Source organism: Arachis stenosperma, chromosome 7 (assembly GCF_014773155.1).
Source record: "Arachis stenosperma cultivar V10309 chromosome 7, arast.V10309.gnm1.PFL2, whole genome shotgun sequence".
In the NCBI taxonomy this organism is placed as follows: Eukaryota; Viridiplantae; Streptophyta; class Magnoliopsida; order Fabales; family Fabaceae; genus Arachis; species Arachis stenosperma.
In genome coordinates this window covers 21697167-21711994 of record NC_080383.1, presented here as the reverse complement: position 1 = coordinate 21711994, position 14828 = coordinate 21697167, and the positions used below count along the sequence as shown (strand labels likewise).

General features: G+C 31.4%; 1 protein-coding gene and 1 long non-coding RNA gene across 2 annotated transcripts; one reads left to right on the top strand and one right to left on the bottom strand.

Moving 5' to 3' along the window:
• Positions 1-3436: 3436 nt before the first annotated feature.
• Positions 3437-4277, top strand: LOC130941836 (uncharacterized). The gene is made up of 2 exons (XR_009070718.1): positions 3437-3802; positions 3995-4277. It is a non-coding gene; the product is annotated as an uncharacterized LOC130941836 (long non-coding RNA).
• A 5850-nt stretch (positions 4278-10127) lies between these two features.
• Positions 10128-13634, bottom strand: LOC130940430 (eukaryotic translation initiation factor 2 subunit beta-like). The gene is made up of 10 exons (XM_057868560.1): positions 13498-13634; positions 13025-13074; positions 12777-12888; positions 12616-12671; positions 12424-12478; positions 12204-12292; positions 11276-11421; positions 10718-10860; positions 10516-10601; positions 10128-10391 (listed from the first exon to the last, which is right to left on the bottom strand). The coding sequence occupies exons 2-10, from the start codon at positions 13067-13069 to the stop codon at positions 10314-10316; spliced, it is 810 nt and encodes a 269-aa protein (XP_057724543.1). The 5' UTR covers positions 13070-13074; positions 13498-13634; the 3' UTR covers positions 10128-10313.
• Positions 13635-14828: the final 1194 nt, after the last annotated feature.

The window sequence follows — 14828 nt, the reverse complement described above, 5'->3', positions numbered from 1 at the left end:
TCTAGTTTCAGCAATATTGCATTTATTGCACTATTGCAGCATATGATTGTCTTAAATAAATAATATTTTGGCTATATTGGTGGACATATGTAATTTTTATTTATATTTTTGTTGTTTACCCTCATTAGCTTGGTGATTGTGAATGGTGAAGCAATGCTGCCTTATTTTTATGCTTAGATATATCCAGTGACAGATCCAGAAAATTTATGTTGGGGGGCAAAAATAATACACATTATTATCAAAAGATATATTAATTTAAATTTAAAAATATAAAAATGCACATTCATTATTCGAATAAAAAAAAACCACAAATTACATTAGCCGCTAACTTTTTTCGCTTCAATTCTAAGAAATTCTTTTTATTAGAAGAGACTAATGGAGTGACTTCAGATTCTAGTGGTAGCTTTCTTTTGAAATATTTTTTCATTATTATTTCTAAAAATAAAAAATATATATTTTAAATTAGTAAATTGATCAATTTACTTTAAAAATTTATATGCAACATAATTACATATAATAAAATAGAACGAAAGATAAACAAATAAATAATAAGAATCACTAAATTGAGAATAAAATAAAATTAGATTAATACCTAAATTATAATTATTTGAATTAAAATTTGCAATTGAAAATATCAAAAAGAGAAATAATGAAATTGAAAAATAAATAGAGTCATAGAGAGTTATATAAAACAAAAAAGAGAGTTTAAAATTTACCTTTTGATGAAAAAAAAATGACCACTAGATAAGGAATAGAAAAGAAGGTTCAAAATATGAAATGACCACTAGATAAGGAATAGAAAAGAAGGTTCAAAATATGAAATTAAGAAGAGGATTTAAAAGAATAAATGAGTGACGGCTGGGATTTGAGAATAGAAGAAGACTAAATTTAATTAGGTTAACTAATAATTAAAATGATAGAGAGATAAAATGGATTTGGACCTTTTAACAATTGGACTTTGTTTATTTGTAGTGGGGTCATTTAAAATTTAAAATGGGGGCATATTATATATATATAAATTTTTTTTGTTGAAAAATATGAAATGAGAGTGGGGCAAGTGCCCCCTCACTAGTAAGCATGGGTCCGTGCCTGGATATATCTAATAGATGCTATTGTAATTATGTATAACATGACCATATAAGGTTGTGTTAAATCACCAAAAATCTCAATTCAATCAAGAAACTGAACTATGTGTCCTCATAATATCGCATGAAATGATGATGAAACAGAACTTGTGTCACACAATTCATAGCATATTGATCTGTTTAATGAATAAAAACTACTATTTTGTGCAATGTAACCAAATGGTGTTAATATAAGAGTAATTATTGTAGAAAATCATACTAGTTTATAAAATTGCTTTAAAGCATTGGTGAGACTTGCGGTAATTACATTATGATTGAGAAACAAAAATGTGCTTTTAAGTAGTTACCTAATTTGATTGTTTACATATCTATCTTTCACAAAATTTGTTTGGGTCAAAATGGTTATTGAGCTAGTTCTTTTCTAGGCCAAATTTTGTGGGAGACTGGGAGCTAACTTCAATGAAGAACCAGAATTTAAATGGTCTTTATAAAAAAATAAAAATAATTTGTAACATATTCTTTTAATCATTTTTTCTGTTATCTGTTTCATGATTCCATCCACCACCAGCTACTTTAAAAAGGATATTTAGATAAAATTGTTAAAATGTAAAAATTAAAATTAGGATAAAATTAATATTACAAAATAACTTGTAATATCACTAAGTTTCTTTTTATTTCACGTTATTTAATATTTGCTCTACAAAACTTCTTAAGAAATGTCTAAAAAATCTCCTTCTGATGATAATATAACAGTAAAAAAAGAAAATACTTTAACAAGAAAAATAGTCTCCTTTTGTTATATAACAAACAATCAAAATCGAAACATGAAATTAATTTGGTTCTTCTAGTGCATCAGCCTCAGAACCCTTCAATGCAGCAGCCTGAGAGAAAAATAACGAGAACAATGAGTACAAGCGTAATGATTTATACAACATATCGAATTGAACCCAATGAGCAATGAACATAATAAAACGTCAGGCACTTACGGCCTTTTAAATAGCTTCAATGGTCATTCTTAGGGATGAGTTTCTTGAAGTTTGAGTTTCAGTTTGGAAATAGGCATATTAAGTGGCTATAATAGAAGTAAAGGCCTCCAAATTTCATATAGAATGTGCATCAATGACTACCTTTACCGACAATGCCTTCAAGACCAATGAATTCCTTGATTTTACAAATACGAGCAAGTTCGAGATACGCACGCATATAAATCTCACATAAAAACAATAGTCACGATACAAAAGTTTAAGTTCTTGTATACAACGAGGATCTTGGGGAGAAATGAGAGGAGGTGTTCTCAACATCTTTTGCAGACTTGGAGAGCAACAAGTATGAAATTGGGCCAACGAAGACGGGGACAATTTCAACTCCAGGCCGAGCAAAAAAAAATAGATACTTAATCAAAATGTTAATAATCTGATCTGTATAAACACATGAAAACGCTAAAAATTGTGTTTTGAACATAATGAATTAATGATACACCCAAGTGGCAGGACAATGTTAGATACAAGAATTAAGAACAAAATACTCCCTAGCCAAGTACTCGCTTGACAGTAATAAAATAAAATATGGACACAATCGATCGAATTGACATGTAATAATTTCTAAGAATCCACTACAATATCTTCCAAACTTGACCCTAGTCCATGCATAATAATGACATAGCAATGCTTCTCAACGATGAATGCAAACGGTTTTGCAAAATTTTTATCTTCCACTAACAAGAACATAACTAACCAAAATTGCTAAAACTAACTAATGTTATAGTTCCACACATGTCAAAAAAATATCAGCAGACTCTTTCATATTATTTTCATTTCTTAAATTGAAAAATTGAAACTTTGAGAAGAAAGAAATTAAATTGAGAGAGATACCTAAATTGAACTATCGAACTAAAGCAGAGAGCCGGAGTGAGTCTAGACAAGAGAAAAAATGTTGCTTCGATTTCGAGCAGACACGGAAGTAAGACACAGCAAGACCATCCATCAATGACCGTGAGACACGAGGAAGAGCAGAGCAGTAGCAACGGCGCATGATGAGGAGCAGAGAACCAACGACAGAGCACGATGATCAAAGAATGAGGGACCAGAAAGAGAGGAATAGTGAACGAGCGACCGCAGAGAGGGAAGAATAGAGAATGAACGACGGTGGTATAAGGAGACAAAAATCCTAACAGAGACAAATATCTTGTCTCTTTTGAAACTATGATTAAAAGAAAAAGAAAGAATGTATTAAAAGAAAACATACAGAGATAAATATTTAACTATAAATTCTTCCAAAAATAAAAAAACAGAGTGCTATTTATAAATATTTTTAGGATGGTTAATGTTTCTTCCATGTAAAAGCAGGAGTAACGAATCCGTGGCCCCCTTTCAACACAAGATTGATATACATCATACACCTATGTAATATAAAAAGATATAAATAAAAAATTTAAGATCGAAATCCAACATCCAAAATCCCTTCTTACTGCTACTTTCCATTTTCTCTCTTTTGCTTTTCTCGGGAAAGTTCGGTTCTTACCAAGAAAAATTTTTCCCCTGGAATCAAACAACACCGAAGACCGAACCAACACTCTGATGCGAATCGCTTCATTCTCACATGGCTCTACTCTTAATTTAGTCTCATGACGATCGTTGGTATATGCCGCCCTATGTGTTCCCCTTGGGATCAACCCATGGATCGCTGCCTCGGATTCTTTCCATGCCTCATTGACCCTGGTGCGTTTGCTGCAATTTCTTTTTCTTTTTTGTTTAAATTAGCTTAGTTTTTGTTTTATCTGAATTTTCGTGCTGAATGGTGAATGCTGTTGCTGAACTGTTCTGACTTTCATTTATGTGTCTTCCTAACAAAAATTATGCGAATTTTTTTTATTTATTTATGTATTTTGGAATTTTGTCACTGAATTTTAGCTCGGAGGTCTGCGCTGTGCGTGAAGTTGGTCTTGGTGACTGTCCATTTGGTTTATATTGGCGTTCTCTTCTTAATTGATGGAGATTTGATAGAAAAGACTAAGAAGGAATCGATGTATGTTTTTTTTTCCCACTTTTAAGTCACTGTATTCTATTTTTTGTATCTTTTTTTTACCATACTGAAGCTTCAACTCAGTGGAACATTAATGGGTTTAATGGAACATTATTTGTACTTGACGATTTATTCAATAGACCATCTAATGAAATGAAATAGATTAAGATACCTTTGAAAGAGAGGATAGCTTTGCCTATGAGTTGCACATAGTGAGAGTTTGTGACCGACAAAGTAAAGTAAAGTGATAAATGTGCATTTGGGTTAATGAATTTATATGGATATTATATTATTATGGAAGTATTCTATACTTTAGATTTGAAAGGGGGCAAAATTAAGCAAGGGATGCATAGAAATATGAGGCTGAGAATTATCTATTTAGACATTTTTGGCAAGGACCTACCCATTGTTTGAGGCTATTTAATATCTAGCTACGCAGGCGATGATGCTTTTCAGTAAATGTAGTGCCTCTATCAATGGTTCTTTGTTTGCTTCCAACAAATGTTCCAATTTGAGAAGGACTACGTGTATGCCTAAATCGAAATAACCCGTTTAGATTTTGTAGGGTACGTTCTTGTAGCCATAAATCGAAACAGGTTGTCAAGATTTATTAGGAGATCATGCAGAAATGAATAAATCTAACATCTTTGTTTCGATTTATGTGGTAACCTAAATCTGATTCATCTATTTCAATTTATATAAAAATTTGTTGAGGGGGATTCACATAACATTATTCACATTGGGTGATTTGCATAATATTAGGTGGAGGTTAATTTATTTATGTAAATTACCCTATCTTTTATAGTATAATTTATAAAAAAAAATCTTAACTCTAAAAATTAAACCCATGCATTTTGATTTTAATGTAACATATTGTTTTTATAACTTCAAATTTATTATTATTATTATTTAATTAATAAATTCGTGGACTAATACACACGACAACATTAATTGGAGTGCATAGTTCAAATTGGTATCCTCTTTGAACGATGCTTATGACTATGGAATGAGATGGGGCCCTTCCAATAATTGAAAGAACAACAATAATAAAACCACCAGTCATGTCCAACCCTGAAACTAGATTTTCTAGTCACTTTTATAGTGTCATTATTTTGATCTGCTATCCAACTTATGGATTCTCATCATCCATCAACCTATTTTGATGTTACATAATTATTATAGTTTTAACAAAAACACATCGAATTCATTTCTAAATCCAAATGAACTTCAAATAAACTAAGAAATAAACCGAAATTACTTAAGGAATAAAAAATTTGGTCAATACTTATTAACAGCATTAGGTGAGTCTCAATTAACACACAAATAAAACAAAATTAGTTAATTTTGAACAAACAGTTAAAAAGACTCAATCATCAATAAAAACACATAAAATTCATTTTTAGATCCAAATGAACCTCAATTAAAAGGAGGAAAAAAATACAGCAGCAACAGCAACAACAACAACAACAACAACAAATGACGATTGAGAAAAAACACGTGAAGAAGAAGGAAGGCGAAAAAGAATGATAAAGAAATAAGAAATAAACAAAAAAATAAAGATTCAAACTGAATAAAAAAATACATTGAAATTAAAATAGAAATAAAAAGGATAGATTGAAATTGAGTACAAAGAGAATCACTCTACTTTCTACCCAATTTCTTGACGCAACAAGAAAGGGACTCCTCAACCTAACTTGTCAACGCCATAGTTTGGGAATTGAATCGAAGGGACTCCTCAACCTTCTACCAAATTTTCCGATACAACAAGAGAAGGACTCCTCAACCTCAATTGTCAACAACCATGGTTTCATCACGAAACCAAAAAAAGGGTTTTAAACCTCTAAATTATTCTATTCTACGACTATCATAGCTAAGGAGGTATTTATAACCTCTTATTATGTTAAAACAAAGAAAAACCCTAAAGCTCATAAACATAAGGTCAATCTAATAATTAAATAAACAAAATCAAAATACATTAAATTAAAATATTCTAAAAATGTAAACTAATGTCTTCTAAATAACACTTGAACTCTTCATATCACGAACATTTAAAGCACGTATCATTCTCCTCCTCTTCAAAAAAGATTCGTCCTCGAATCTTGTAGGTGAAAAAAATAATATATGAAAAGGACAATAATTATAAGGAATATAGTTTCTTTTTTTCTTTTTTTCTTCCTTTTTTTTCCTTTTTTTTTGCACTTTATGCTTTTTTATTATTTTTTTTAAACAATAATGAAACGCAAATGGAAACAAGAACTTAAAGAAAGACACAACATACACTGGACTCTTTTTTTTATGATAAAAGAAGAACAAATATAGATTAATAAGAATTAATCTAATACCTGTGCTTTGATACCAAATGATAAAGAAATAAAAGGATAAATAAAATAAAAATTTGAAATTGAATAGAAAAGATAAATTGTAATTGAAATAAAAATAAAAAAGATAGGTTGAAATTGAATATAAAGAGAATCACTCTACTTTCTACCCAATTTCTTTACACAACAAGAAAGGGACTCCTCAACTTAACTTGTCAACGCCATAGTTTGGAAATTGAATCGAAGAGACTCCTCAACCTTCTACCCAATTCCCCAATGCAACCAGAGAGGAACTCATCAACCTCAATTGTCCACTCCATGGTTTCATCACGAAACTAAAAAAAGGGTTTTAAAACCTCTAAAATTTTTATACTACGATTACAATAGCTAAGGAGGTATTTATAACCTCTTATTAGGTTAAAACAAAGAAAAATCCTAAAGCCCATAAATATAAGGTCCAATCTAGTAATTAAATAAACAAAATCAAAATATATTAAATTAAAATATTCTAAAAATGTAAACTAATATCTTCTAAATAACACTTGAGCCCTTCATATCATCAACATTTGAAACACGTATCATTTCTTCTCCGCGTATCTTTCATTCTTCTTCAAAGCCAGAGATGGAAGAATTTGTTGAGTATGCTGTAGAGGGTGATGTGTCCTTAGAAGATTCAAAAGTGCAGAATTTTTCAACTGGGTCCTTGGAATGTGAGCAATTTGAAAAATATGAGAGAAAAAAATTGAGAAAGAGATTGAGTGTTTGAGTGAAAAGAATCCATGTTTGATTGAAAACGAGAGTTTTGAGAGAAAAGATGAGAATAGTGAGCGAGAGGAGTCAATGAGCGAAAAAAAATTGAGAGCAATAAATACACTTGTGAGAAAGATCTAGACAATTTTAGCTTAAACAAGAGTGCATTAGTATCAATGAATTTCACGGAGTCCTTAGTTTCTCATACATCTAACTATAAAATTTTTAGTATTTTTATATCAACTCTCCCAAGCTTTGTAGATTCATGGTCAATCATGAAGGCATTAATATATGGATGAAAAGGAAGAAAGACAAATTGCACACTTTGGACAAGATGGTGAAAGTATGGTTGAAAAGATTGAACTTGCACACATGAGGGACATAGCCACAATTCAATGGATAGAGCAGAGCCAACCATGGTATTTGAACTGGGAGATTGGGTTTGGATTCCTTGGAGGGAAAAAGAGCTTCTCAATCAAGATTCGAGGACGAATCTTTTTGAAGAGGGAGAGGATGATACGTGCCCAGGAGGAAATTTTCGTCATTTTGGAGCCAAGGGGCAGAATAGTAATCTTGTCATATTTAAAGATCTAAATACTAGAAGAATCATACCATGCTGGTCTTGGACATCAAGGAGACCAAGAGTCGTCTCAAAAACAAGTGGTGCTAAAAGGACGACAACTCATAAGGCCCAATAGGCTAAGTCAATACAGCAAGAAGCCCAATAATGGTTTTCAAATTCAATGGAAGGCATAATTTATTTTTAATTTTTGAATTTTTAGGCATTTATTTTAGTTTGTTTTGTTGTTAGAGTTTGTTGGAAGATTTAATTTACTTTTGATTTGTTTAGTAGTATTTTTAGGGATTTTAAATTTAAATCAAATCTTATCTAATCTAATAAGATCAAATCTGATTTAAATTAGTTATCATATCTTTAGGATTTTAAAATTTAAATCAAATATGATCTAATCAAATAAGATCAAATCTGATTTAAATTATTTATCTTATCTTATCTTTTAGCTAATTTATTCGGGGTTTTGATACGTGCTCAATAGGTCTATTTAAATACCTTTGGTGAGACAATTTACATAACTTTTGATGAATAAAAATTTCCTTAGTTGCTTTTAAGCATGTTTTATTGTGTGATTAAGTGAGGTGAGTGATTTGCTTCGTTTGTTGCATGGAGAAGATTGAGTGATTCAATTTTCATCCCTCTGATCTAAGTTGTCAAGGGCAAGTTCTTTGAAGGTCTAGTAGGGAATCATTTCCGGTGACTTAGGTTGCTAAGAATAGGTATCTTAGAGGTCTAGTAGGAAAAACCTTTATCTATCTTTTATGTTTCTGCTGTGTCTCTTTATGCAATTAATTCCTCTTCTTGATGTCATTCTTTTCTTGTCTCCTTTTACTGAATAATTCTTATCTATTGTGATATAACTCACAACCCCCAATTAAAATAGAAATAAAAAGGATAGATTGAAATTGAGTACTAAGAGAATCACTTTACTTTTTGCCCAATTTCTTGACGCAACAAGAAAGAGACTCCTCAACCTAACTTGTCAACACCATAGTTTGGAAATTGAATCAAAGGGACTCCTCAACCTTCTAACCAAGTCCCCGATGCAACAAGAGATGGACTCCTCAACCTCAATTGTCCACACCATGGTTTCATCACGAAACCAAAAGGGGTTTTGAAACCTCTAAAAATTCTATACTACGATTACAATAGCTAAGGAAGTATTTATAACCTCTTATTAGTTTAAAATAAAGAAAAATCCTAAAGCCCATAAACATAAGGCCCAATCTAGTAATTAAATAAACAAAATCAAAATACATTAAATTAAAATATTCTAAAAATATAAACTAATATCTTCTAAATAACACTTGAGCTCTTCATATCACGAACATTTGAAGTATGTATCATTCTCCTCCTCTTCAAAAAAGATTCGTCCTCGAATCATGTAGGTGAAATAATAATATATGAAAAGGACAATAATTACAAAGAAGATATTTTTTTTTCTTTTGTCTTGTTTTTTTTTTCACTTTATGCTTTTTTTATTTTTTTAAACACTACTGAAACGCAAACGAAAACAAAGACACAAGAACTTAAAGAAAGATACAACAGGCAATGGACTCTTTTTTTTTATGATAAAAGAATAAATATAGATTAATGAAAATTAATCTAATACCTGAGTTCTGATATCAAATGATAAAGAAATAAGAAATAAACAAAAAGATAAAGATTCAAACTGAATAAAAAAATACATTGAAATTAAAATAGAAATAAAAAGGATAGATTAAAATTGAGTACAAAGAGAATCACTTTACTTTCTACCCAATTTCTTGACGCAATAAGAGAGAGACTCCTCAACCTAACTTGTCAATACCATAGTTTGGGAATTGAGTCGAAGGGACTCCACAACTTTCTAACCAATTCCCCAATGCAACAAGAGAGAGACTCATCAACCTCAATTGTCCACACCATAATTTCATCACGAAACCAAAAAGGGTTTTGAAACCTCTAGAAATTCTATACTACGATTACAATAGTTAAGGAGGTATTTATAACCTCTTATTAGGTTAAAACAAAGAAAAACCCTAAAGCTCATAAACATAAGGCCCAATCTAGTAATTAAATAAACAAAATCAAAATATATTAAATTAAAATATTTTAAAAATATAAACTAATATCTTCTAAATAACACTTGAACTCTTCATATCACGAACATTTGAAGCACGTATCAAAGAAGAAGGAGAAAAGCGAAGAAGAAGAAGGAATACAAAGACGAAAAAGGAGAAAAGCGAAGAAGACGCGAAGAAGAAAGAACACAAAGACGAAAAAAGATACATTTTGCGTTATTGAAACACACATGTATACACGTTGGGATGATGAGAGTGGTTTTTGTTTTGAACCAATTTGGTTGGACTTGGTTGTCAAAAACACTTGGATGTGTAATTCGACCGAATTAAAAATATCCATGACTAAGAAATTTTCTTTGTTTTTTTCAAGTTAACCAAGAAAAGATGCGTTACACAAAATTATGTAGAGTACTCTCCCGAATACCAATACACAGACGGAAAATTTTTGAAAAGTTACATTACTGCAACTAGTTGGAACGAGAGGATAAAAACTAGGAGCAAATCATGTTCCTGTGCTCCTACGGCCAACGCGAGCAACAAAACCAGCCTTGATAGGAGCAACCGATCTTCCAGATCCACACTGTAAACAATGAACAAACATTATCCAATATAACAGCAAGAATCCTGAACTTCAATCTTGTAACATAAGTTAGGCATTTTGCAAGAAGTAAATGGAGACACACGGTGAAAACGGAGAAATTCACCTTCTCGCAACGGAGAAAGAACAGACGGTTTTCCTTTGAAAGTATAGTGTCTGGACTCTTGCATCCGAGGCAAATGACATATTCATCTGGGAGAAAGAATGTTATACAATCTTCAATAAATGGCCAGAATCAAACAAGAACAATATAACACATCATGGGGATTTTCCTGCTTATTAATTACATAATAAAGAAAGGTACTCACTGATATAGCGTCGCAGAATTCCTTCAAAGTTCTTTGGGGCAAACCTTCCCTTCACAACCAATCTCTGTTGTCCGTCTAGGGATCCACTTGTACCCAATTCGGCAAGCAAGAAAGCCATGACGTGGTCTGGCTGCCGATGCATCCTAAAAGATTGGGTCGCAGTATATCAAAATCGGGAACGAGGGATGATGAAAAATAGTTTGTTATTTAGAACGTCATCTTAATAAGACAGGGAGGATTCCAGTCTTCACGTGAATAGAAGATTCAAAAAGTGGTAACCCTAACTAGCTAAATAGAAATGTGTTAATTTTTTTCATTATGCAAGCTTTCATACCCTAGGATGAGAGTTCTGGATTCATGCATTTAAAAAAATATAATCTCAAAGAAACAAAAAACGTTTTAAAAGGGGTACTGCAGAGAGTTGTTAGGCTCTAAGATAAATCAGTCAACAACTATTCCTAGAAAATTAAGATATGCCGTGGAAATCCAGAATGTCTGTGCATGTGGACACAAGATAAGTGTGTGCTTAAACAGTGACACATACAATATTTAACATACGTTTTGCATAGATCCATAAAATTCACGAACACAGTTTTCTTTGTCCCCTCACGAAGAACTTGAGGTGGCCTCATAACTGTCCTCCGTCGATCTCCAGCAAGTTCAGGATTATTCTCTCTTAGAATGTTAAACACCCTGCCAAGAAGCTGCACAACCAAACTAAAAATTAAGAGGGGGAATAAATCCTGGAGGGGAAAGAATTCAAAACAGGTCATCCAGGTAAACGCAGAAAACTGTGGACAGAAATAAAAAACACTCATGTTAATATTTCACAGATTTTTTACTTTGAGACACCATGCCAAAATTTATAGCCTCTTATACGAATTCAAGCACAAGACACACACCATTGATCTAACAAGAATAAAGCACCAATAAATGTGTCTCGTTGGAAACCCATAAAACCAGATATTCAAGTGAGCTGTGTAAATTGTTTAATACATGCTTCCATCTTCAGAATTTGAAGCCCATTAAAGAGTTTAACGTATTAGGCCTATTAAAATCCTTGAACATGGTCTATTCAGCCAATTGAAAGGGGAACCCACAAAAACCACAGGATAAATAATCAAAATCATGTATGATGACTAAAACCACTTCACAAACACTTTTGGAACTATGTTATACAGATATAAACAACAGAAATTCATAGGTCTCTCCCAGGACCCATATAAGCCCTATAGTCCTATCACCTGGCTGACTCCTATTCCGTAAACAAGCTTTAGTTCCACTTGCTGCATCCCTAACTTTAGTTAGACAGATAGAGATAGGGATAGGGAATCACCTTCACTGGATCTCCACCCTGGTTACTACTTGACTGTGTCAAAGCTTGAAGTGACGAATATGCTTTTGTTGAATCAGAAATGAAGTTTTTCCAATGATATTTCAAAGGTGAAGTTAGAGTATAGCAGAAAGCATGTTAAATATGGCATACCTCCTCATACTCATAATCACGATCAGTCCCATCCCAAGGATATCGATGCTGCAAAGAAATCCCTTCTCCTTCATCATCTTCAGCATGATCTAAAGGACAATGAAATATATCAAATACCCAATATTCAGTTTACTTCCCTCAACGGAATACTTTAAGACAGATCAACATGGAGTTCATTATTTAGAACATGGAACTTCTATACACATGTTCAACCACTTACCATCTAAATCTTCATTTGCATCTCCACTCTCATCAATCAAGTTACTGATTTCAACCTACGATAAACAAGAAACATCATTTCTCATCCTTTTTCCAACAAAGAACTAGGTACAACAGATGCTTGAAGTATTTGACAGGGAAATAAATATAAATAGAAATAACTATAACTAAATGTACAGCTTATATGACTTACAGGCTTCTTCTTCTTCTTCTTCAAACCAGAAAAGGAAGTCTCAACCCCATCAGAAACTGCAAATGAAGAGCTAACTAAAATCAGCAAATGCAAACCACAATTTTACGACAGCATTGAATGCGAAAGTCATGAAAAGAAATCGTTTGTTTTAATTCACATACCTGACAGGTTTTCTGTCTTGTCAGTCAACTTGTCTACTGAATCATCATCAGCAGGATCCAAAATGGTGATTTTCTTCTTCTTCTTCTTCTTACTAGGATCAAATGGTGCAATCTGCTATTTAGAATTTTTGAGAATCAGAAGATAGTAGTTATATTACTATTTCGGCAAACTAAAATACCACAAATCATGCATTACAACATTATAAAAAAATGGCATCTTATAAAAACAGAAGGGAAAATAAACTTACTTCCGAAACCTCCTCCTTCAAATCATTTTGTGTTTCATCTGCCATAATTGCTGCAATACATGGAAAGCAACATTAGTATATGATTAGCCTAAGTTAAAGGAAAATATTACTTTAAAAAACATCAGCAAAATAATCTTGATCAACAACTCATAGAAGGGGAAAATTTCTTAAGAACAAATAACGGCAATGCCATAACCGCACTGATTGAATTTTATAACAACCAAATTACATGTTATATGTTTTACTACACAGGTAAAACGATACCAAATCAAAAGCTTAAATTTAAAGGATAAAACTTCATAAACTACTTTCGAACAACAACGATAGCCACCTAAATCAAATCCTGCACAAGTAACCCTAAACAAAATCAAATTAAGCTTCGATTTGAGCAAAATCATAGTAGCATGGATTTAGTACGAACTTCACCAAGCAAATGAGAAAAAGACAGAAAAATATGGAAGGAATATTCTAACCTGATAAAGCAAAGAGAAATGCAAAATGGTGAAGAATAGAATGTAGCAAAGATAGTCGAATCCCTGAAATGAAGATGATGATGATGGTTGGTTGTGCTGCGTGACCAAAATCCAAAACCCTTCTTTCCGCTCTAAAACGGTGCGTTGCCCCTTTTCTTTTATTTTTTTCCCCCTTTTTTTATGTTTTCATTTTTTAGAAAAGATTTTAAATAATAAAATATCACACTTGATAAAATATTAAGAAAAAAAATTAGAAGATTTATTTTTTAATTTAATAGCGTAGTGTAATTTATGTAGTCAATTTTATTTAGTGGGATAAAATTTTGTGTTATTGTTTATTTTTATGTGAAAATATCTTTTTTCTGTTTTAATTTTAAAAGTTTTTTTTCTAGAATTTAAGATTAGAATTTATAATTTAAAATGTACGATTAAAATTTTTTTTATAAAAGGATTAGGAATTTATGTATAATAACATAATTTAAAAAATATTTTTTAACATTTTCTTTTGATTAATTTAAATATAGCATTATATAATAAATTAGATTAATTTTTTTATTATTTTATAATTACATTTACTAGCATATCAATAATATATTATTGGACATTTATTTATTTTTTATTTATTAAATGTGTAAAAATAATAAAAAAATTAGTCTTGAAAACAGATTTTTTAATGAATTATATATATTAAATGATATTTAAAAAAGTTATATGCTAACTCTTTTTATATTTTCATTATATATATAGTATAAATAATACACTATTTTATAATAGATTAAATTATTAATTATGCCTCTAAATTTGTAAAATGTCAACAATAATAATTCTAATATTTGTTAACGATAATTATACCTTTAAAAATTTTAAAAACGCTACAAATATGTCCAACCGTGAGGAGAATCCTTTCCCGGTTAATGAAACTTGGTGATGTCACAGACGAAATTTTAACGTGGCATCCGTTAAGAGTTTCAATCCCTTTTCTCCTTTATATGGAATTGAGAGAGAACGTTTTTCCCAATTTCACCAGAAAGCAAAACCCTAACCATTGTCATGCATGGTGGAAGCAGAGACATGTCTAATAATAATCGAAGGACACAGTCAATAGAAAATAGTAGTTCTGAAGGGCTTGAAAAATATGGAAGCAAGCCCTATGACTGGACATGCTTCTGCCGTCTTCAGGTGGTAGCGTTGAAGTCAAAGATGAGGAGAAACCCAGGAAGATGATTTTTCAGGTGTCCTTTGTGAAATGTATGTATGAACTTTCTACTTCATTTGTTCCCCTATTGAGAATTGAGCTTGATGAATGGCTTTTGTGCTGGGCAGACGAAGAA

Excerpts from the sequence above, each read along its gene's own strand:
- LOC130940430 (XM_057868560.1), bottom strand. The coding sequence starts at position 13,069 with ATGGCAGATGAAACACAAAATGATTTGAAGGAGGAGGTTTCGGAA. Across the intron at positions 12,479-12,615 it reads AGAAGAAGAAGAAGAAGCCT|GTTGAAATCAGTAACTTGAT; the intron begins GTAAGTCATATA and ends TGTTTATCGTAG. Across the intron at positions 11,422-12,203 it reads GTGATTATGAGTATGAGGAG|CTTCTTGGCAGGGTGTTTAA; the intron begins GTATGCCATATT and ends TTGGTTGTGCAG.